We start from the raw sequence: 24,187 nt of genomic DNA, 5'->3' as shown, positions 1-24,187 counted from the left end.
GATTGATTTACTTATTTTTGGGGCTGTAATTAGTATTGAACCCAGAGTTAGTTTTGTTCGTTTTTTAACATGCTAAGCAAGTGCTTGGCCAGATGAACCACATTTGTAGCACAGAATGCCTCTCAGAACTTTTTCATAATGACACATCTGAACACCTTCCACAAGAATTAAAATTTGTTTTGCTGAAGTAGGTCCATTTTTTAACTATGTACTTGGCCTTCAGTTCAGACACTATAGGTTGCTCTAGTGAGTAGTCATTGTGAATTTGTAATTAGTTGACTTATCAACTTTTTGTTTTTCCTTACATCCATTTTTTAAATACCAATTAAGCTGATTATGTGGGCCCAATTTTATTGTCTGATGTTGTCTTTTATAAAGCTGTGTTCCCATTTGGCAACTTGAAAGCAAGATATACAAAATTAATTTCTAGCTTAAATACCAATAACTTCCAGACTATACAGATAGGCTGCTTTAACATTTATTAGAAGGATATATTACAAGAGTGTGCCAGGCATTTACTTACCTTATCTCATTTAACCTAGTAGCCAACCTTGGATGCTAGTTAGATAGTAGCAAACAAAAGGAACAGATTCATGTTTACACACTGATTAATTCCAAAAAAGACTGTAGTGCTACAAATCAAACCCAGGTCTTGAGCTTGCTGGGCAAGCCTTCTATCCTGAGTAAATGTCTGAGTCCACAGAATGACTCCATCTGTTCTAGGTCTGACAACCAGTGCTCAGAAGATAACTGGATTGTGATGACATGGATCCATTTCAGTGCTCATTAGCACTGACCAAAGATGCTAAGGTTTTGTGATTGACTTTTCAGTAATAGAGGCTTTTATAGCAGTGAGACTCTACTTCAGTCAGAACAGCTATAGATTAACAATAGTTCAGTACTGAGACTCAGATGTTACCATTAACCCCTCTGTCTGAGTAGACAGAGCTGACAGGAGTCTGCTTAGATCGGTACCTAGTTTGTTTATGAGGATGTGCAGATGAGGAGCTTCTGGTTTCCATTTGACAGTCAAGGAAAGTCATATTGTTAATGAATGATGAAGCTTGCATTTGAAGTGCCTATATACTGTGCTATGTTTATATTCAGTAAGTATATTTGTTAGTTACTTCAGCAGCAGAATGAGTCGAACTTTTACTTTTTTTTTCTACTTTAAAAGATATTTATTTGTATCAGTGAGTGTGAATTGTGTGTGTGTGTGAAATGCTTGTATGTGTGCAGGGACTAGAAGGATGCATCAGGTAAACTCTATCACTCTCTGCCTACTCCTTTGAGGCAGAATTTTTCCCTCAACCTGGGGCTCATATTTTCTCAACTAGGCTGGAAGCCAGTACACCCCGGCAATCCCTGTTTCTCTGTTTTTCTTTTTTGTATCAAGCTACCCTAACTTCTGAGTTATTCCTTCATACCCCCTCCCCCTTTAAAATCGTTTTGAGACTTGGTCCTGCTATAGAGCCTGTGCTAGCCACTGTGTAGTCTCAGGCTTTCCTGGGGCTTGAGGCTGTCTTTCTGCCTTCGTTACTTGTGTGCTGGGATTGCAGGCGTGTACCACCATGCCATGCTGCTTCAGCTTGTCTTAATTGCAGTTTAGTTCGGCAACTGCAATTGATTCAGTGTATAATCTTTCCTTAAAGTTGTATTTTTAGGTAATTTGAGAATCACTTATGAACCAAATGATAGTTGGTCACTTTATTTATATTAATTTGTATAGCCCATAGCAAACTCCTGCTTTAAAAAAGTAAGTAACAAAAGTGACAACAACTGAAATTTTGGATTACAGACAAGAAAAACAAAATAATGCTATCAGCCATCAATTAAAGTGGATGCTTTTTGCATCTCTGAACATTAAAAAAAAAAAGCCTCTTTTTTCTTTCTTTTTTTTTTTTTTGGATTTTTTTCTTTTTAAAGATTTATTTATTTGTTTTATTTATGTGAGTACACCGTCGCTGTCTTCAGATGCACCAGAAGAGGGCATCAGATCTCATTACAGATGGTTGTGAGCCACCATGTGGTTGCTGGGATTTGAACTCAGGACCTCTGGAAGAGCAGTCAGTGCTCTTAACCACTGAGCCGTCTCTCCAGCCCAAGCCTCCTTTTTCAATTATTGTAAGTGTGTGTGTGTGTGTGTGTGTGTGTGTGTGTGTGTATGTGTGTATGTGCACGCCTCTGTATATTCACTTGGAGATGTCAGGTATCTTCCTCTGTTGCTTTCTACCTTCTTAAAAATAGTCTTTTTGACAGAACCTAGAGTTTGCTATTTCTGCTAGACTGGCTGGCAGGAAGGGCTCCACCGGCGTCTCCCAACCCTCTACCAAGAGCTGGGATTACAGATGTGTACTACGGCTATGTTCAATTTTCTGTGTGGGGGCTGGGGAGATCTTAATTCACCTTGTTCTGCTTGCACAGCAAGCACTACCAATGGAGTTCTCTGCTATCACCTGAGAATGCTCTAACCATTGTTTTTAGAAGTTTATCAGTGCTAATGAAAGCCTTTACACTTTATAGCTTGGAGAAGAATTTTTCTTAGCAAATATTTGATAATGACATTGAGATGAGATGACAGGTTTCCATTTAGAAAATAGTGCTGAGAGCAGATACAGACTCAGAGCAGCCACAGCAGGAGTTCTGCAGAGGGATAGAGCTTTGGCTCCGCCCTGCCAGGCAGTACAGTTTAAAGGACTGAAAGGGAAGTGCTCCTGGACAGGGGGAGGTGGCACTTCTGAAAGGACTATGATAAAGTCTTAAGAATTTTAAGTGAAGTAAAAGTTTGTCATATCGGGGATGGGTGGCTGAGAGAAATTGTGAGAATTGGACTGGCAGTTTTCCTGTGGAGAAAGAATGTTTCTACCATGGAGGCAGTGGAGCAGGACTTTGGAATTGGTTTGATGATATTGGAAGTGGAGTGGAAGAGGGCCTCTGTGACATTTCAGCCTGATCAGAATCATTCTTTCTCTGCTTCCTGAGTGGCCTCCTCCCTCACCTATCAGAAGTCACTCTGATGTCCCTTTTTCTCACTGAAGCTTGTTCTGACCTGTTGTACAAATCATTATATCTTTTACTTTTTTCTGTAATACTTCCTTCCCACATACTTTATTTACTTACATAAATACTATATATTTTTTTCTATTTTTTTCTCCTCTTTCCTACTAGGAGGAAACTTGAAAGTGGTATTTTTTTGTTGGATAGTGCATAGAAAGTGCATGGTAAATAATTAAGTGGCAGAAGGTCTTAGTAAAATGTAGAGTGTAGAAATCAAGAAGGACTCCATGAAAACAAACAAACAAACAACGACCGAGGCCTAGGCCCCCTGAAAATGCCTTCTGTAAGGAATCTGGAAAGAGGAAGATAGAAGAGAGACGAACTCTGACTTGAGCAGGTTAAATTAGGTAAAGTTAGCCAAGAGCAGTTAGTTGTTGAGTGGGGAGTGAAGAAAAATGCCTTCCCACTATTTTCCTTTCCTCCTGCTCTCTTCTTTGGCTTCGGGTAGTCTGAAAAGCCTCCTTAAGAGGTGTTGTAATCCTGAAGTCCTAGCTTAGATCTGGATCCTGCTCAGTTCAATGTTCCTCACTCCTGTGTTGGACCCTACTTTGAATATTTCCCACTTGACTAACACAAAAGATATGTGTATTCAGAATGTGATCTTTTGGTTATACTGAACTAAATAAAAACCTCTAGTTTATTTAAAAATTTGCTTCGGTTCCTGGCTGAGATAGAAGACAGGGAGCTCCCTGTTTGGAGCTTAACTGGTCTCAGGTCACTGATACTATAGAAATCTTTCTTGGAGTTCCTGTTAAATGATTTTGCTGTTTGTTTTCCTGCTACTCAACTGCTTCATAAGTCCAACCCCAGAGCTGTGTATCTCTGAACTGTTTCATTTTCTATTTGAATTTCTCTAACTGAAGTGTGTTTTCCTTCCACTTCTGATTAGTACTATTTTTGTTTCTAAGGATAGATAAACAAAACCTGGTATACTTATCAATAATTATCTTTTAATGGGTGTGTTTTATTGGGAAACGTTTCTCAAAGGTTAAATGTTGACTCCCATGGCCATTGTAAAGATAGTGACATAGCAGTGTATATAATGAGCCTCACATGAGCCTGCCATAGTAGGTGTTCAGTAAATGGGAATTATTATATATTTAAGTAATTGAAGAAACAGAGTTGTTTGATACACTGAAGCAAATTTCAGCACAAAACACTAAAGAACTTTCCTTGTAGTAGCTGTCACATATCCCTATCACTGCAGAGAATGCAGGCAGAATCTGCAGGCAGGGCTGAAAAGCTACAGAATAAATTCCTTGCATTATGTGGAAGGTTGGGGTTGATTATGCTGTTTCTCCTAGAAAATTCTATATATTTAGGTGTAACCCAAACGTTCTTGCTTACTGTTTTAAGCTAATATACCAGCTAAACCCCACTAGGATTATAGTTGAAGATAAGCATTGTCTTTATGAGGCTTGAAATACAGCTCAGCAGCTAAAAGTGCTTGCTCTGTTTTCAGAGGACCAAGAGTTTGGTTCCTAGCACCAACATCAAGTGGCTCACTACCACCTGTAAACTAGTTTCAGGGGATCTTATTCCCTCTTCTAGCCTCTAAAGGCACCTGCCTACACACACACACACACACACACACACACACACACACACACACACACACACACACCTTTTTACAAAGATAAAATCTCTTTTGAGGACTATCTTCTTGTAACTTACTGTATGAGAATAGTTGGCTTAATTAATTGTCTTGTACTTTGGCTATCCTTCAAAAGGGGATTTAGCTTGAAATAAAATGAGACCCGAATGGCTAGAAAAAATAAGGAGGAAACAAACACAGGACAGTTATCTATACTATGGAGAGGAAGCCTTTGCCTGTAGTATGTAGTTAGCTTAATTTTCTAGCAACAAAAGGCAGAAGCTGAAGCTCTCATTGACTTATTTTTTACTGTCCTAAATTGTTTGCTAGATATGAATTTCACAAATATTATGTACATTAGCAGTAACGGTGGAGCTGGAGAGTGTAGCGCCTTCTCCAGGCTACACAGCAAGATCCGCCAACAGTGTGGTGGACGTGTGACCCTTTCCAAGGCCACGGCTCCTGCGGTCAGTAGCTGTCAGCCCACGCATCTCTCTGTGCTTGTGGACTGGTTTGGTGATCCACTGAGTGTCAGGATTTCTTCTGATAGCTCTATAATGGATCAATGAGGATGACCTCGAAACATTTATATGTGGAATCCTAACCAACCCGGTAGGAATTCAGGACTCTCAAAGCCCCACAATGGCGCCCAACTCTCTCCTCAGCAAAGACTGAATAAAGGCTTCAGCTAGTTAACATCACAGTGGACAGGCTTGCCTTAAGTTAGGAACCGGGCATTTTCAACCACCACGTCAGACACGAATCTTGTAAATGACATAACCTTGCTTAGTCTTGTACCCCAGCCTTCGAGATTTTTCAGGCCTGATGGGGCGGGGAGCCCCATGCAGCGCGAAGAGCTGGGAAGAAAGACCCTCAGAAGAAAGCGCATCACGGCGGACTGCTTCTTCCGCCATAGCTCCTGGATGTCCTAAGATACACACCCAGCTTGGCTCACCTGATAGCTACCACCAGAGGAAAGGAATTAAGAATTTATAGACAACCCTCCTCTATCCCACTCTACCCCAAGCAGCAAGATTATAGTACTCAAAGCTATTGCTGGACTTGGCATTTCTGATGTCTTGTTCTGAGGCTCAGTCTTCAACACATTCCTGGGGTTCAGTTTAGAACCTACTGACACCATCTTTCCCTATTTAAGGGTCTGAACCCAGTGTGGACATATGAATGCCTAATAACAGTGGGACAGCTGATGTAAAGCTGGAACATTTGAATTAAGCTTTGCTAGATGCTAGTGAATAATGGCCAGAGAACAACATGAAACTATTTGGGCTTGCTTATAAAGACATTTTCCTAATGTTCTTAAATTGGCCAGTATCCATCTGGCAGACATCATCAAAGAATGGTCACCAAAGATGAACAGAACCAGACATGTTTTTCTTCTAGCAAGTCCAACTAAGCCAGATGCTGAAAGTGACTTTGCTTTGGGTTTCCTGTTTGAAATGATTACATTAGAAGAGGTGACGTGTACCCAGAGTATGTCTTTCTGTTTTACCAGTTTATAGTAACCCTTAGTAGTGCACATTAGCTTCAGGAGTCTTCTCTATTGGATGCGTTCTAAAATCTTCCTGTTTCTTAGCAGAATCTGTCTTTATGTCAGTACCCTGAGAAATAAATGATTGTGTTTTTACTCTTCACAATTTACAAGGATAGTGTTCTCTTTAAAATTTGTGTATGTATCTGTTTATTATTTATCTATTATTTATTGATTGAGTGGTTAATTGATTATAGTTATTGGCTACTTTAAATTCTTGTCAGAATTTCTTTGATTTTACCAACAGGACAAACCTAATGCTTATCTTATTTTTGATTACTTGCTTCAGGATAGTGGTTCTAAATAGATCTCTTAGGTGTGGACCTCACTGGTTACATAATGGTGTATTTATAGTTCTAGGACACCTTGTACAGGCATCCTGTTACATTTCTACAATATAAGATCCTTAAATATGTATTGAAATTCAAATTGATCTTGTGACAAAAGCGAAAATGGGAAGCCTTTCTACTAGAAGCTAGGACTAATAGACATATTTGAGAGCATGGAACATGGAGGATGTAGCTGGGCCTACTCAGAATATAGAGACAAAAGAATAGCAACTGTGGCTTTTTGTGTTTGTGTGTGTGTGTGTAGTTTTTGCTTGATTTATTCATTTTCAAATTGAACTGTAATGTGCTCTAATTGAGTCTTTTTGTTTAGCACATGGCTGTTGATTTGAGTATTCTCCAATTGAGAAACTGACATTTTAATTTTGTTATTCAGTGTGCAACAGATTTAAATAAAACATCAAGATGTTCTATTGTAGAATTCCTTCAACAGTAATTATATGTAATCATTTTTACCAAAATAAACAAGTTAAAGTAGTATTGGTTATTTTATCTAATTTTTTATTTGGAAAAAAAAGTGCAAACCAGGGGCATATTTATTTGTTCCTCAGTGAGGAAAGATACTTTGATTGAAAGCTTCACACAGGTTCAGAAAACACATTCTGACAAATGACTAAAGACAAAACCTAGTGTGATGGACTTCTTTCTTCTTTCTGTACTGTGAATTGAACCTAGGGCCTTGCTCATGATAGGCAAGTGTTCTACCACTGTGTTTTCATCTTCCCCAGCTAAGATCCATCTACTCTTAGCCCTTTTAAAAACTGCTATTTTTAATTTTTGTTGTTGTTTGTTTTCTTAACTTTAGTAAAAATGGATTTATTCAGTTGCCCAACCTGGCTTTGACCTTGTGGTCCTACTATTTCAACCTTTCAAGGATCTGGAACCTATAAGCCACCAGGCCCGGCTTATAGATTGCTTTCTTATGAAGAAATACAGCCCCTGCCTCTCTTCTTTTGCTTTCTTTGTTCTATTTTGTGGTCTTTCTTATCTGTATCATTTATTGTGTTCTCACACTCAGTGATCACCATTGTGGGTTCCATGCTATCTTTTTATTAAACAAAAAGGTCAATTAAATGGTTTAATTAGAGCTCATCTATCACGTCACTTTTTTTGATACAGGGTCTTACTATGGAGCCCCAGTCAGTTTGGAACTCGTTAGATAGACCACTCTGGCCTTGAACTCACAGAGATCTACCTGACTAAGCCTCTTTAGTGCTGGAATAGAGTCAAGTCCAGTTTGCTTTTATTTTATGATGGGAAATGTAAAGAAGAAAAGAGGTTGTTGAGTAGGGAGTAGGCATCAGGCAGAAATGTCAGAATTAAGGGTGCATTGCAAATAGAGTGCCCTGAGGAAAATGTCTATCTAAGCAGCTGGATGCTTTCCTCTAATTTAGCTTGGAGTTCCTGGACTAGGAAAACAAGTCTCACAGAACAGATGGGTGTAATCACCTGTGATCTTCGTATCCTAAAGCATAACTAGAGCTTAGTAATTGTTGACTTGTATATAACCATCACAGTTCTGTAAGAAGAATCTTCTGTCTTACAGCTTTACTTATCCAAGTGGTACCAAGGCCTTCACTCTTCTGACCCTAGCAGGTCTTTATGTTTCTCCCACTACTGCAGCTTTTCTTCAGTAACATCCTGTTAGCAGCATTGGAAGCTTCTGTCATATTTCTACTGCCAAGGTTTTTTGACATCTAGGTTTCTGGATCTGAAAACTTAACTCTAATCCAAGAATAAGTATATGTGTATAGTTTAGGCTTAAGGGGCAAGTGTGTTCCCCAAAGGAGTTCAGTTACCATGAGGTGGTTGCTTCCTTACTCTAATAGAGTCCATGGTTCAATGGTTAAAAGAGTACAGAACCTGCAAGCCAGCCCCAATTAAATGTTGTTATTGTCCTTGTAAGAGTTGTCTTAGTCATGGTGTCTGTTTATAGTAGTAAAACCCTAAGATACATGGCTTAGTTTGTTATGTTCTTGTAGGAGGAACTGTAGCTGCTTGCTTTTACACTTTGTTGAGGGAGATGAACATTTCAGGTGAGAGAGGGCAACAACATACAGGCTTGTGTAACTACTGTGTATTGTCACTTACTGAATTTTTAATTTTAATTTAAAATCTGAAAGGTTATTTTCTTTTTGAAACATTTCTTAAATTGTATTAATGCACAAAGAATACTGCAAATCTACTTGCTTCTTTCACCCCAAGAAATCATTAAAATGCCATCAAAATATAATAAATAAAAGGCAAATCTGGTAGCAAGAAAAGGTAGCTAAAATAAGATTAATGCCAGACAAAGCAATAGTCAAGCTGCATAGCCTTAGGTAAGGTGTTATGAGATACCATTCCCTAAGATGCATTATTGATCTTTATATAGCTAGTAAGATATGTATCTATGACTAAAGCTGTTAAAATATAAGACACATAAAACAACTGTAGATTAAGAAAAGCAGGATTCAAATTACGGAATAAAGAGTTAGTGAATTTCAATTTTGTAGTCATAGATAGCATTCTTTCAAAATACTTCTGGATTTTCCAGGAAGTTTACCATTCAGAAGTCTACAAAGAATACTCCGATTAGAAAGTAACAATAATCAAAAATCAATAAATAAAAGCCAAATAAATGTGTTTACTTAGAAATTTTATAATTTTTCAATAATCCTTTGGTTAAGGGAAATTTAGTTATAGAAATCTAGAAATAAATGTGTACCCTCCATATCAAAACTAGTAGTTCTGATAAAATAATGCCTAAAGAAAAATTAGAAGGCAAGAAGTTTGAAGATCAAGCTGAAGATAGAACATTTTGGTAAACGCAAAGAAAATAGAAGTTGCAGGTAAAAAAAAAGATTTGAATAATAAATACTAAATTGTTTTTGTTAAGCATTAAATTACATACTCGGTAAATTTAAAAAGAGATTAAGTGAATAGAAAAAGGATAGAAAGAATGGGGTAGATACATATAAAATTAATTTGTTTTTATTTTATGTGCATTGGTGTTTTGCCTGTTTGTATGAAACTGTTAGAAGATCTTGGAGTTACAGATAGTTCTAAGCTGCCTGTGAGTGAGTGCTGGGAATTGAACCTGGGTCCTCTGGAAGAGTAATCAGTGCTCTTAACCACTGAGCAATCTTTCAGTCCCCAATATATTTTAACTTAAGTTCTTCCTAAGGGTGGTGCATTTTAAACTTTTTATTGATTCTTTGTAAGAGCGTGTACTCCAGTCTTGCTCCCGTACACACACACACACACATACACATACAGCACCACCACTACCACCACCACCACCAACAACAAAAAAACAAGGCATAGAAAACATCTCTCCATGAGAGCTGTAATATGTCACAGTGTGCCCCATGGTATACCCCTCTGTCCACATATCTTCACTTGCAGGTGTCCAGTGTAATGTGCCATTGGCCTGGTTTGATATCTCTGGCTTCTGTAATACCATCAATATTGGATCCTCATTGGGTCTCCTCCCCATTATCTTATTGTTCTGTGTCATGGTGATCCTGTAGCTTTGGATCAGTACGAAGCAGGGTCAGTTCTCTTTCATGTCCTTGGGGCCAACTCACCCCCACCCAAACTTCCAGAGCTAGTGCCACTGTGCTACCCAGTCAAGCTGTGGGGCCCATTCTCTCAAGAGCTGCAGCCTGTGAACTGGACTCTCATCCTCTGGGGCAGCTCACCTGTGCCCTCTCCACCAGGGCCAGCTCTACTGTGATGCTCAGACAAGGTGCAGGGCCCACTCAGTGCTGTGGCCAGTGAGGGACAAGGCTAGTTCACCTGCTCTCATGACCTCAGGGCCAGTTCTCCTGATTGCCTTAGATGGGGAGGGAAGAAGAGGGGAGGGCATCATCTCTGCCCCATGCAACCTCAGGACTGACAGATTAGTGATGGGGCCAACTCTTCTGAGCTCTCACCCTTGGGGGCTGGCTTACCTGTGAACCCTTGACTAGGGCCAGCCCTACTGTGCTGCCTATGTGAGGTACAGGGAAGTTGGTGTATTCCAAATCAATTAAATTTATCTTTCTGTATCCAGATCTGCCACCCCCCTCCTGGTTTTTAGAAGTTTCTTGTTTTACCTTTCTTATTGAGATATATAGTGAGCTGCCATGCTCCTGTATATAATGCTAGGAACAGAAGAACCCTGAGCTTTTATGCTAGGCTTTACTCACTAAGGTATATCCTTAACCCTTCCAAGTTTCTTTTTTTCTTTTGTTATACAAATTGCTAGTAGCTTTTTAAAAATGATTGTGGTTTTACCTGTTTTGCGTGTGTGTGTGTGTGTGTGTGTGTGTGTGTGTATTGTCTCAATTGTCTTTTTCTTCTACTGTCATCTCTCTCAGGAGGTTTTTCTTTTCTTTAACTTTCTTCATATTTAGTGTGGGAATCTTTTCTCAGAGAGCTTTTCCTTTTCTATACTCTCCACACTTTGCATGACATTCAGCAGTAGTGTGTTTTGTTCTCCATGTGGTAAACTTGAAGGCAAGAGTCTTATCCTCCACATCCTCTGTGTTCTGCTTTCTCTCTGCATGGGTTACACATGCCCTTGTTTTCTAGGGGAAAAGCTACTAACCACATGACACTATTAGCTCGTTTCTTCAGCAACAGGTCCCATAGGTCCTTAGCTGTTTGCTGGCTCAGGTGTTATTTCCTGTACCTTAAGTCAAAGACAGCTCTGCAGGGTGGTTACTACTTCCGTCTTCTACTCCAGTTAGCCCTTAGTCCAGGGTGGTCTCTTATTTCCCCATACAGCCAAGGCATGGTGTCCCTATAGCTGTTCTTGTTTTCCAGAGAGAAAACATGGAGCTCTTCATCTTATGCATCAGTGTTCAGTCAGAGAAAACAGTAGTTTTCTCATTCTCTTTGTTCTTTTTTTTTCTAAAATAAATGTGAATTTGTTGGTGTAGCACTTAGGACTTTCCTGTAAAATAATGAACTAGAATCAGAGTAAACATTTTAATGCTAACAAACTCTGGTACAGACTCACTAGTTGGGGGTGTATTATATAAAGGTACTCTTAGAACCTGTTGTGAATTTGGGCTGTAAGCAAAGCTATGTTTCCTGTAGATGCCTCTGTGCTTCCACAGTAAAGTTCTTCTGTTCAGATGTTACTAAAGAATTCCACAAATGGCAAGATAATAGCTCTTCAGAATGTCCACTGCTTTTGTGCCTACAGTTTAGATTGTGTCCTGTGTCAGTATTGCCTCTTAGAACTGTCTAAAGATTAGCTGATTATTTGTGTAACTTCTAAAATGGGTATCAGCATGAAGTAGGTGCTCTAAAGAATATTTTTGAATGATTGCTTAACACATTTGGATTATTAAGTGCTTTGAGCACTGTGCTGATATTTAACATCCAACCCTACATTTAACTCTCAGATCTTCTGTAATTAGTACTGTTACAGAAGATAAGTCAAAAAATTTAGGCTCAAAATAAATTAGTGACTCTTTTAGAATACTTTATGGCTGTCTGGTAGAGTTAGGATTCAGTGTAAGTCTTTGTTTCTGATTTCTGTATGCTCAACACTTATGTTCTTATAATGCCAACTAATCAAATTGAAATCTGCCAAGTGAAAGTGTTTCAGAGAAAATAAGAAATTCAGATATTTTTTCATCACTCACCATCAGAAACAGAAGTTTCCTGTTTCTTCTTAGGCTGGAAGCAATGCTGGGCACACCAGCCTGCTTTATGCTAACCCAGACTCTGCAGTGTAGAACAAAACTAATAAGAACTTGGCAGAGCTGTAATTATGCCACATGGAGCGTTACTTCCTGTTCTCCTCCTGCAGTTAATAACATGATTATTTTAACATGAGTGTTTTCTGTCCTTAAACATGCTGGTGAAGTCAGTCTTCTGTGCCTGACTGTGTCATACTTAAGGCTCTCACACTGTCACTCACACAGGTTCCTCAGGCACAGTGTGGATGGACATGTGTCTGTGTACATTTTGTTTTCATCTTTTTAGACTAGATTCTACAGACGACACGAATGGATTAAAAGGTAACTGTTTAAAGGCTGTGTGTGTGCTTAAAGGAAGACCTTTCTATTACCCCCTTCTAGTGCCTCCTGTAATTGGACAACCTGTTCTTAGTGCTTCTTTGTTACTAGTTTAATACTGTGTTAGCTAATTTCATGGAGCCTTGGGGAAGATAAGTCTTATGGAAAAACAAATGACTGAGAATTTTGTAATGAGATGTGGCTTAAAATTATAATGTTTAGGTTATTTTAAAGTGGTAGAAGTAAATGGGATTTTTATAGAATATAAAGCTAGATTTTTATTCTAAAGCCCTACATTTGGAGGTAACATATTTTGTAGTCCAGAGATTTTTATTTCACATTATATGACTGCTTTTTTTTACCAAGCTCCCATTGCCATTCTTGCTGCAGGGTGACCCTAAGGGGGTTGATTTGAAGAAGATTTAGGGCCTTAAAGAATAGCCCAGAAGGGGCTGGAGAAATGACTCAGCAGTTAAGAACACTGGCTGGTCTTTCAGAGGTCCTGTGTTCAATTCCCAGCAACCACATGGTGGCTCACAACCATCTGTAATTGGTCAGCTCTGTAGTTTCATCTGTACTAATAGCAGGATATTGAAAGGAGGAAGAGAATCTTCCTGGGATGCTGTACTCAGAGTAGATGAAAGGGGAGGAGAAAAGGAGGGGAAAGGTTTGCTTCAAGAGGGGAGATGGTGTTGGGAAGGGAATGGTGAGGGGAAAGTAGAAGAATTGAAGTAGAGAAAGTGGAAAGAAGGGGCTGACTTTGGTGCTTCAAAGGATTTGTCAGGTATGGATAGGATCTATCACCTTCACATTGTAAAGAAAGATGCCCAAGGGGACTGCTCTCTTTTTATTTGAGTCACTTCATTTGACATGCTAGAAGTTTGGTATCTGATAATCTTTCACTCCACATCAAGGTCTGAAAACTCTGACTTACACTGGAATATTTGAAAACCTTACTGGAAGTAATTATATATCTGATATCAGTTAGTATTTTTGTGTATGTGTGAACATAGTATTTTTCTTTTAGTGTGAAATTGAAGTGAGTCTATGTACAGACCTTTCTTAATAACCATCAAAATTGATGAATTAATGAACAGTAGCATCTGTGGTCATCCCTATAAGCAAGTGTACAGTGGAAATAGTGAACTGGACCACTGCTCTATGGGTAGAAAGAAAGGCTTATTTGGGAAATTAGAAACTTCTATGGCTATCTCTGTTGGGGGCTGCTGGAACAGCCTGAATTTAAGAGTAGTAGTGAGATTTGCAGGCCAGAAGAGCCTAGGAGCTCTCCTGGGGACTTTGGTTTGTTTATATCTTAGTCATCAGTCTAATCAGTCTGAGTGCAGCCTGAGCTGTCATTTATGACATTGTCAGTAACACAGACATTTTGCTGGACCCATTTAGTTGAAATAGCCATTCTATCTTATTTTTTCTATCTCAGAGGTTGGACTATAATGGTGTGCGTCCTGTTCCCTCCTCCGTTATTATTTTTGTAGCTTTGATTGTGAAGTTTAGATTTCAGAATGTTGAAAGTTCAAGGAAGCACATTTCTCAGAATTAAACCTTTGCATAATCCCAGAGATTGGGGAATAGAAACCAAGTTGGACAGTATAGTAGGAAGACACTACACATTAAGTTTGGTTTTTTATCATTCAATAACAAAATTTCAGGCTAAGGATCTAACTGTGAAGCTGTCCAGTTGAGACACAATTGTGTGTGTGTGTGTGTGTGTGTGTGTGTGTGTGTGTTTACAAGCCAGAGGTCAATATGTCAATATTGGGTATCCTCAATTATCTTTTACCTTCTTTCTGAGACAGAGTTTCTCATTGAACTTGAAGTGCACCAATTTGGCAACACTGACTGGCCTGCAAATCCCAGAAAATTTCATGCTTCTCCTCCTTCTCAAGTGTTAGGACTGCAGGCATGTGCCACCATGCCGGGCTTTTACATGGGTACTGTAAATCTGAAGTCATTTGTGTTCATGATGTTTATCCAAAGGTGACTCGTATTCATCTTTATAACCTAAGTAGAGTAATTGCTGTTAATCATGGGTCTCTTAACTTGATATCTTCATAAATGACAGAACTGAATCTTAATGAGTTTTATAAAGTTGTATCAATCTAGGATTCTTCAATGTAAATTTAAGCACATCATTTGGAGAATATATTTTGTTGTTTTGATAAATGGAGTTGTTCCTAACATGTTTTTATTCACATGTATCTGTATGTTTATGTAATTAATTTAATATGTGTTAGCCTACAGTGTCTGACTTGATGTTACTAAGATGAGCTAGGTTGGAAATAGAGTTATGTTGATTTTGTTGCTACACCATTGTGGTTAGTCTTGAACCATTATTGAATTTGAGTATTTGGGATTCAACAACTAAAGATGAAATTTTGCCACTGAGGAAAACCCATCAGTATACCCTTCACATCTTTACTGGTACAGCACATTATATACCTTCTCCAAATTCTGACTTGCATATCTTGTAAAGCTTTTCTTCTTATCTTTTCTGTTTCATGATGTACCTCAAGGTCTCAGTAGAACAGTTCAACCTAGAGTAGTAGACTGCAAGAAATAATAAATATCACAGCCAAAATGAATGAAATGGGCATTAAAGGAGCACTGCATATAGTAAGTTGAAGAGCTGAGTTTTTTTATTAATTATTTTATTTATTTACATTCCAGCCATTTCTACCTCCCAAAGAACTGTTTTATTTTAAATAAAAATAAAATGGACAAACTTGTATCCAAACCAAATAAAAGAAGTGATTCAAATTAATAAAATTAGAGATGTAAAAGGGAGTATTATCCAGTGAAATTCAGAGGCATACTAGGAGATACTTATGAAAAAATGTATGCTCTAAAAATCTAGAAGAAATGGATATATGTTCACTCACATAGGGCCTGCAAAGTTAAAAGGATATCAACAACTTAAGAGACCCATAATAGGCAATAGGATCGAAGAAGCCCAAGATACCAATACCTCTCAGACTTTTCTATAAGATAGAAATGGAAGGAACCTCACCACACACATTTTATGAAGCCAACATCACTCTGATGCTAACACTGTACAAGGATATAACCAATAAAAGAAAGTTATAGATTGATTTCTCTGATTGATATATGAAAAAAAAACTTGGATAAATTCTTACAGACCCAAATTAAGAATACATTAAGATCATATACCAGGAATACGTTGACTTTTCCCCCAGGAATGCAATATTAGTTTAACCTATGAAAATCAGTAAATATAATACATAGATATAAGGACAGAATTCATATGATCTTCTCAATAGATACAGAAAAGGTCTTCTGTAGAATTCAGTATCATTTCATGATAATAGCTTTGAAGAAACTATAAATAAGAGCATACCAGAATATAACAAAGGCTATATAATAAATCTATAGGCACATACTCTAAAATCAGAATCAAGACAAGAGTGTCTTGTCTCTGGTCTTTTCAGTATAGTTCTTGAAGTCTTAGCTAGAGCAACAATGCAGAAGAGAAGGGAAATAAGTAGGAAAAGAGGTAGAACTAACTTATTTTCATACCATACAATCTTTTATTTTAAAATACCCTTTGGGCTCCACCAAGTAACATAAGACTGGATAAACACTTAACTAAGCAGCAGGATGCAGAATTAACATACTAAAGCAACTGTCTTTTCTACATATCCATAACAAACATGCTGAGAAAGAAATCCCGGGGGGAAGTTCCTTTCGGAAGAATAAACCTAACTAGTGAGATAAAAGGTCCAGAATAAACAAAAGGAGAAATACATCCCACGCCAACTGATTAACAGGATTAATATTGTAAAAATGACAATTTTACCAAAAGCGAAGTACAAATTCAGAACAATCTCCATCAAGTGGTAGCATTTTATTTTCTACAGCTATAAAAAAAATCCTTTGTGGAAGCAAGGGGAGAGGAGGGGGGAATGGCAGTCAGGGTAAAGGGAATAGCCTTTGAAATGTAAATACACAGAATATTCAATAAAAATGAAAATACAAAAATAAATGCAAAAAATAAATGAATACAAAACAACAAAAATAAAGATACAAAAGAAAGAAACAAACCTCTTAAATTTTTCATATAGAAGTACAGAGACTCTCAAATAGCAAAAGTAGTAAAGAGTAGTGCTGGAAACTCAGAGTCTGATGTAAAATACTACATGGCCATAATAGCAAGCTGTATAGTGTTGACACGGGGTCATGGGATGAGACTCTGGAGTGGAATAAGGACACAGACGTAAATACACAAAGTAACATTGGTTTACAAATATGAAAATGCTTTTTGACAAATGACACCTATAAAATCAGTTCAGATTGTAACTCCTGAAACTGTTAGAGGAAAATCAGCAAAACATTTCAAAATACAGATTGTATTAGGTACATTTCTCTTGCTGTAGTAAACTACCTGGACAGAAACAAGGGGGAAAGGGTTTAATTTGGCCCCCAACTTGCGGGTGTAGTTTATCATGTCAGTGAAGTTATGGCACCCTAGGAGTTTGAGGCAGTTGGCCAAGTTGTTCTAGTCAGGAAGTTAAGAGTGATGAATGCCTGTGTTCAGTTGCAGTTTGGGACCCCATGTGCTATTTACACTTAGGCTGGGTATTCCCACCTCTTTAGCCTAGTATAGGTAGTCCTTCACAGACTTTTATAGATCTCTCACAGGCATCGATGTTCACCATTCAAGTCAGGAATTCAGAATAGGTCAGGAAGCTGGAGTCAGGAGCTGATTCAGAGGCCATGGAGGGGTGCTGCTCACTGGCTTGCTCCAGGTGGCTTGCTCTGCCTGCTTGCTTATAGAAGCTAGAATCGCCAGTGTAGGAGTGCCTTCCATATCAATTGTTCTGGGAATCAGTGCCTTACGGAGGCATTTTCTCAGTTGAGGCTCTCTTCTCTGATGACTCCAGCTTGTGTCAACATAAAATTGACATAAAACTAGCCAGGATAACAGATACTTGTGTGGGCATAATGTTATTGTGTACTGTGTAAAATTATTCTTGTATTATTCAAATGCTGGTTTCTTTGCCACCATATCTGCAGCAATCTGGACATGGCATTGTAATGCTTATTCTAAGTATCTCCTATTTCAAATTTTATAAACATTGTTATCTATTCTCTGACTTGTCAATAAAATCAGCCAATGGCTGTACAGAAGAGACAGTAGGGCTGGATTTCTACAAGCCAGGGGAAGGAGTAGAGGTGGGGTAAGATAGGGGGGGGGGAAGATGGGACTTGCTACTACGAAGAATCTGGAGAGACACTGTGGAAAAACGTCCTAAATCCAGAACCAGACCAATACTAAAATGCAAATATCTCAGAGATTCTGGCTGGGAGGTAACCAGATTAGTTTAGAGGATTAGAATAGATCAGTGACAGACAGGTTATTGTGCTGTAAAGCTAATTAAATCACTCTTACAATGTCTCATTCATTTGGGAGCTAGTCAGGGATAAAGAAAAACTGCCACTTTTAAAAATGCATTTACATACTTGAACATTCATGATTATAGCTGCAATTTTCAAAACAGCCTGAGATGTAACCCACTTAGATGTCCAAATGCACAAAACTATTTAGTCTTTCTCTCTCTCCCTCCCTCCCTCTCTCCCTCCCTCCCTCCCTCCCTCCCTCCCTCCCTCTCTCTCTCTCTCTCTCTCTCTCTCTCTCTCTCTCTCTCATCCATATCCCATAGTGGGATCTTGTTCAGCAGTATCCATTTAGGAAAATGGATAGAACTATAACTCGCAGACACAGAATCACAGATGCTGATTTCTCTCGTGTGAGACCTGGATTTAACTGCGTGTGTGATAGATCCGGAACAGGGACTGTCAGGATGTGAAGGATCTTACTTGAGAATGTAAGGGAATACATAAAACATAAAAAGACTATTTGTAAAGGAAAGGGTGATGAGGAGAGGCCATGGGGTGAATTGCAATATATGTAAATACATATATGAAATACATACATGTGAAAATGTAATAATAACATCCATTACTTTGTATGCTAACTTAAAATATTTAAAAGTTGAAACTAAGAGCTAGTCTAATTAAAAATATTTTAATTACATTTTTATTTGGGACATGGTACTTATAAGAGAACATGTATCACTGCACATGTGTGTAAATCAGAGGACAACTTAAGTCAGTTTTGTCTTTCTACCATGTTGGTTCTGGTGACCAAACTCAGGCCCCCAAGCTTGTTGGGAAGTGGCAGAAAGCCACTAAGCATTTTGCCAACCTCTACGTTTACTTAAAAAAAAAATTTGTGTGTTGTGGGGGTGTATAAGTACATGTGTATCACTGTGTGTGAGTAGAGGTCAAAGGACAATTTGGGGAATTGCCAGCCCAAAGCCCTACTTTAATGAAAGAGGAGACGTGGAGGCTGGAGAGATGGCTCATGGGTTAAGAACGCCTGCTGTTCCTTGAGAGGACTGAGTTCTGTTCCTGAGACCCATATCAGGTGTGCACAACAACCTAGAACCCTCCCTTCTGCCTCCCCAGGAACTTATAAGCATATGGCATGTACACACTGCCACTGAAACATACACATGAAGGAAAAAGTTAAAAAGGGGAATGAGACTACCTGGAACTATCTAATAAAGTCAGCTATAATTTTAGGGGGAGGTAAAGTGCTGAGTTTTGAGCCCAAGGTCTAGCACATGCTAGGCAACTGCATTCCACTGACTACATCCCTAAACCCTTGCCTTTTTTTTCCTTTCTTTTCTTTTCTATTTTTTTTTTTGTTTTTGTTTTTTTGTTTTTTTTTTTTTGAAGACACAATCTTACTATGTATGTAACTCAGGCTGTTTTAGAATTTTGGATCCTCTTGCCTCTGCATTCTAAGCACTAGAATTAAAAGTGTTCACTATCACACTTAGCTTACAGACTTCAACTTGTAAGAAATAAGAATTAAGATATATTCCATGGGGGACTGGAGAGATGGCTCAGTGGTTAGAGCACTCACTGCTCTTCCAGAGGTCCTGAGTTCAATTCCCAGCAACCACATGGTGGCTCACAACCATCTGTAATGGGATCTGATGCCCTCTTCTGGTGTGTCTGAAGATAGCTACAGTGTATTCACATACATACAATAAATAAATCTTTAAAAAAAATAGATATATTCCATGAGAATCTGTTTCTGTTTTAATTTACATAAACTATTTTACTATGTCATTTGTCTCAGTCAGGGTTTCTATTACTGAGACAAAACATTTTGGCCCAAATGAAAATTGGGGAGGAAAGGGTTTATTTGGCTTATATTTCCAGATCACAGTCCATCATGGGAGGAAGTTAGAACAAGAACTCAAGCAGGGCTAGAACTTGGAGGAGTGCTGCTTACTGGCTTGCTTTCCCTGGCTTTTTCTTACAGAAATGAGGACTACCAGCCCACGGATGGCACCACCCACAGTGGACTAGGTGGGCACTCACTAACTGAGAAAATGCCTTACAGATGGATCTCATGGAGGCATTTCCTCAACTGAGGCTCCTTTCTCTGTGACGACGTTAGCTTGTGTTAAGTTGACACACAAAACACCAGTGAGTGCATCAAAAAATAGCAATCCTGTATTAGTCATCTGATTTAGACTGGAAAAATTGAATTTTAAAATTCCCTCAAGAGATAAAACCTTGCCTGGATAAGCATTGTGTTATGTGATGTTTATATTTTCTGGTAATCTTTCTTGTTGAAAGACTAATAATAAAGAGAAGCCCTTCAGCATTGGCTTTAAAAATTTTTTTTTATATATGTAGACCTCTTCGAAATGAAAAGTGCAAAACATATTTTTCACACTGTTTCTTAAATTGTAAACATGGAACTTGAAAACACAAAGCTCAATGTTTTGGATTTATTTATAATTATAAATTAAATCTGATAATTATAATCAAAAACAACTACAAGTAACAGAATGCAAATTAATATAATTGTTTGGTGTGACAATTGATATTTCTGTTTTATTGTAGAAATAAGATGACCTTAGGTCTGATTCTATTTTTATATCTTTTTCACTGTTCTAACCACAGTGATAATAAATGCAAGTGGCTGCTCTCATCAGTAATATTCAAGATAGTATTAGTGACCTCAGGGCTTGTTGGGAGGGAAGTTCAGGATAATGAGATCTCATACCTAACCAACACACTTACTAGCAATATTGGTTTTAAAGAGATGTTTTGTTTACTAGAAATTGTGGCTTGCGTTATACTTTTATTAAAGTCTTCACTAAATGGTTTTACAAACCAGTTGTTGGAAGTTAGAACAAAAAGTGTTGTTGAATATCACAGCCATATATCCTGTGAAGAAAAGGATTTGGTAAGGCTTGCATGGACTCGGCCCTGGCTATTTCAACTCTCCCAGCTTGACATGAGCTGTGCTCCTGTGATTAAGTGTTGCTTGTATGTTTCTGTTGTATACATATTGTGAAGCTGTCTGTATGTAAAGTGTGCCACAAGGACACTTGACCTGAATGAGCTTTTCATGTAACTGTAGAAACAGAAATGGAAGCTCTGTAATGTGGTGGAGATGGGTAATGGTTACTCAGGATCCGGAATGTTTATCGTGTTGATAGATTGATTACCTTTGGACTGAAAATGTGTATGTAACTCATAGGCTGCATTTCTCTCCTTGCTGCTTGTGACCTCTTGTTTGGGCAATCATTTAGCAAATGTATTTTTCTGATACTATCTAGAGGTCCAGAATAAAGCAAAACAGCTAAACACAGCCCTTTCTAAAGTAAGGAGAGACACTAACAACAGACTATGTAGACAGATTTTCATGCATCTTCAGGGTATGCAGACGTATGGGAATAAATGAAACAAACCCAGTAATCTGATTACTAAGGAAGGACTCAGTCTACTCAGAGTTTTAGAGGTTTCAGTTATTGAGTTGGGAAGAGCATGGCAGAGCATCTTAAATGGGTCTTTCTGTCTGACTGTGTCTGTGTCAACCCCCTTCCAGGGTTGGTCCCTCTTCCTCCACCCAAAACCTCCCCAGAAATGCCTTTAGAGAAGTGCTTTACAAATCTCCTAGGTAGTTCTCAACCCGATCAAGCTGATGATCTAGATTAGCTATCACAGTCCATAGGGTTATAGTCTGCAGAACAGCTGAGCTAAGGAAGAACTTCGCTGCCTCCATTCCAACAAAGACAGAGCTTTTCTGAGAATCACATTGTTAGTACAAACTATCTGGTCAAATTGATAACTGTGTGACCCAAAGCTTTACACATACAGAAACATTCTTATCAGAGTATATCCCAAAGGCTGAGCACTCACATCCAGTCGAGGACAGTTCTGAAGATATGCTATTCTTGTGAATATGCCGGGTTGTTTAACTCAAGCCTGCTAAATAGACTTCCTTGCATGAGCCACTCAGGAAGATCGCTTTTCTTCTGAGCTGTGGTCTGCCTCACTCCTCCTTTTCCATATATAATGAGCCTTCCTGGTCTCTTCATTGTTGGCCATTCCTCCTGATTGGTCTTTTCCCTTGCCAGTGAGCAATTGGATTACCTGTTGTGGGTTCTTTCAGCAAGAAGTTTCGAATACTGCCTATAGGCATAGAGCCATATATGTGGATTTTCAGGATGGCTATGGGTCTCTTCTATTCTCTTAGGGGAGGAAATAATAAAGTCAGCATTACTGGTAAGCTGTGTATACTTTGGGGAAGCACTTAACCCCATGAGAGGATATGAGTGTGTATGACAAAAGATGTTTGTGACAGCAGACACTTCCATAAAGGGGTCCTTCCTAGAGCTGAGTCACAAGGTCTAATAGATACAGTGGGCATTTAGCTAGGTTCCATGTGGCCAGAGTATACAGATTGTTGCTGGAATAACCTTTTCTATACCAGCTGGAAGACACATGTCTTAGGGGGTTGTACAGGACGAATAGAAAACCTGTGGCTCGATATTAATCTATTTCTATTACTTCATTACCACAAATCTACTGAAATGTTTTTTCCAGCCTGTGATAAGTTTGTGGCACTATTTTCACATATTGCTCTACGGGTGTGTGTGTGTGTGTGTGTGTGTGTGTGTGTGTTGTATAATTTAGTACTAGGAACAAGTGTGACCGTACTGTGTTTCAAGTAAAGAGGGCAAATAATTGCCTTAGCTAGATGAGATTTTTGTGGAATTTTTTCTAGGATGCAAATTTTGATGGGTGGGGGCCTGGGGGGAGGCTAAGCCAAAATTTCACTAAATCACCTTGGCCCCTGTATATGTGTAATTCTTGGACATTCTGTGAGTAATATGTTATTTGAACAGTGTGTAAATTATTCTAATAAATAAAACATAGTAGTAATGTTAATGTTGAACTTTAAACTTAACCTTGGTACTCTTTTTTTTTCTAACAAAATCTTATTCTTTTTCTCCAGCATTACAGTGTTTCTGCCACCTCTGTACAAAGGATAATTTTACCTGTGAGACGGATGGTCTCTGCTTTGTCTCAGTGACTGAGACCACAGACAAAGTTATACACAATAGTATGTGTATAGCTGAGATCGACCTAATTCCTCGAGACAGGCCATTTGTGTGTGCACCATCGTCAAAAGCAGGGGCAGTCACATACTGCTGCAACCAGGACCACTGCAATAAAATAGAGCTCCCGACTACAGGTAAGTTGTTGTATTACACCCTTCCTGCCCTCCCTTCTTTGAAGTTCTAAGCTTCTAGACTGCCTACAAATTTAGAACTGCAAGTGCTTCCAGAAATCATCAAGCCCGACTTGTTGAGCGTTGTCCGCCATTGTAGATTTATGAGTAGCTAGGAGCCTGACTCATGGGTGTGTGTTGGAAAAAGCAGTGCCAGGAGACTCTCAGTAAGATCTGCTATGCCTGCAAGGGTAGGCTCTTCATAGTGAGTTCTAGAATCTCACAGGGCAACATGTTTTAGGGTTTTCCTTGACTGTCCTCAGAGTGAATTTCTCCTTCCTTGTATGGTGTGCCTACATCTTAAAGCAATCCAATCAGCAGCCTTTTAATGGGCAGAAATCAAGTATACCAAACAGTCTAAATGTTACCATTTTTGTAATATTTTACCTTGCTTATGATCTGCAAGTGTAAATTTAATTGTGTATGATGTCTAGTGGCACCATGTATTTAATACGTTATAAGAAGATGCTCTTTCAGAGGACCCAGGTTCAATTCCCAGCATCCATGTGGTGGCTCATAACAGAGACTCCAGTTCATGGAATCTGTTGCCCACTTCTGACCTCAGGCACCAGTCATAGATATGGTGCACAAACATACGCATAGGCAAAACACCATACACATAAAATAATTAAATGGAAATTTGCCACTCCAAGACCTTAATTCTTATTTTAGTAGTTGAAGGAATATTAAATGGAAGAAAACCTATATTAATGCTAGCAGATTGAATGGAAGAATGAATACTGCTCACAGGCCAAAACTGTGATTCCTGCAGTGTGTGTGTGTGTGTGTATGTGTGTGTGTGTGTGTACCTATGTCAGAGTATACTTTGTAGAAGTTGGTTCTCTCCTTTGGTTCCTAAAGTAACAGGCATCTTTCCCCACAAGCTGTCTTGCTGGCCCAATATAATTTTTTTATTATAAGTTTTAAGATGGCAAAAAAGTTTCAGTGCATATTAAACACTGATTATCAAAAAAGGAGGCAAATGTTCAAAATTTCCAC

General features: G+C 38.6%; 1 protein-coding gene and 1 pseudogene across 3 annotated transcripts in view; one reads left to right on the top strand and one right to left on the bottom strand.

The window, feature by feature from the left end:
- TGFBR1 (transforming growth factor beta receptor 1) overlaps window positions 1–24,187 on the top strand; it is a 52,020-nt gene that overhangs the window by 5,746 nt on the left and 22,087 nt on the right. For both annotated transcript variants that reach the window (XM_080939958.1, XM_080939957.1), the window contains exon 2: window positions 22,913–23,152. In XM_080939958.1, coding sequence (XP_080796084.1) covers window positions 22,913–23,152 — 240 coding nt within the window. The remainder of the gene's footprint in view (window positions 1–22,912; window positions 23,153–24,187) is intronic.
- Window positions 5,009–5,792, bottom strand: LOC308438674 (large ribosomal subunit protein eL15-like; annotated as a pseudogene). The gene is made up of 2 exons: window positions 5,784–5,792; window positions 5,009–5,579 (listed from the first exon to the last, which is right to left on the bottom strand). The product of its transcript is annotated as a large ribosomal subunit protein eL15-like (transcript).

The sequence above is a fragment of the Micromys minutus genome, assembly GCF_963924665.1.
Source record: "Micromys minutus genome assembly, chromosome: 28".
NCBI classification, from domain to species: Eukaryota; Metazoa; Chordata; class Mammalia; order Rodentia; family Muridae; genus Micromys; species Micromys minutus.
Note: the sequence above shows the minus strand (reverse complement) of the source record. Positions and strands in the feature narration are given on the sequence as shown.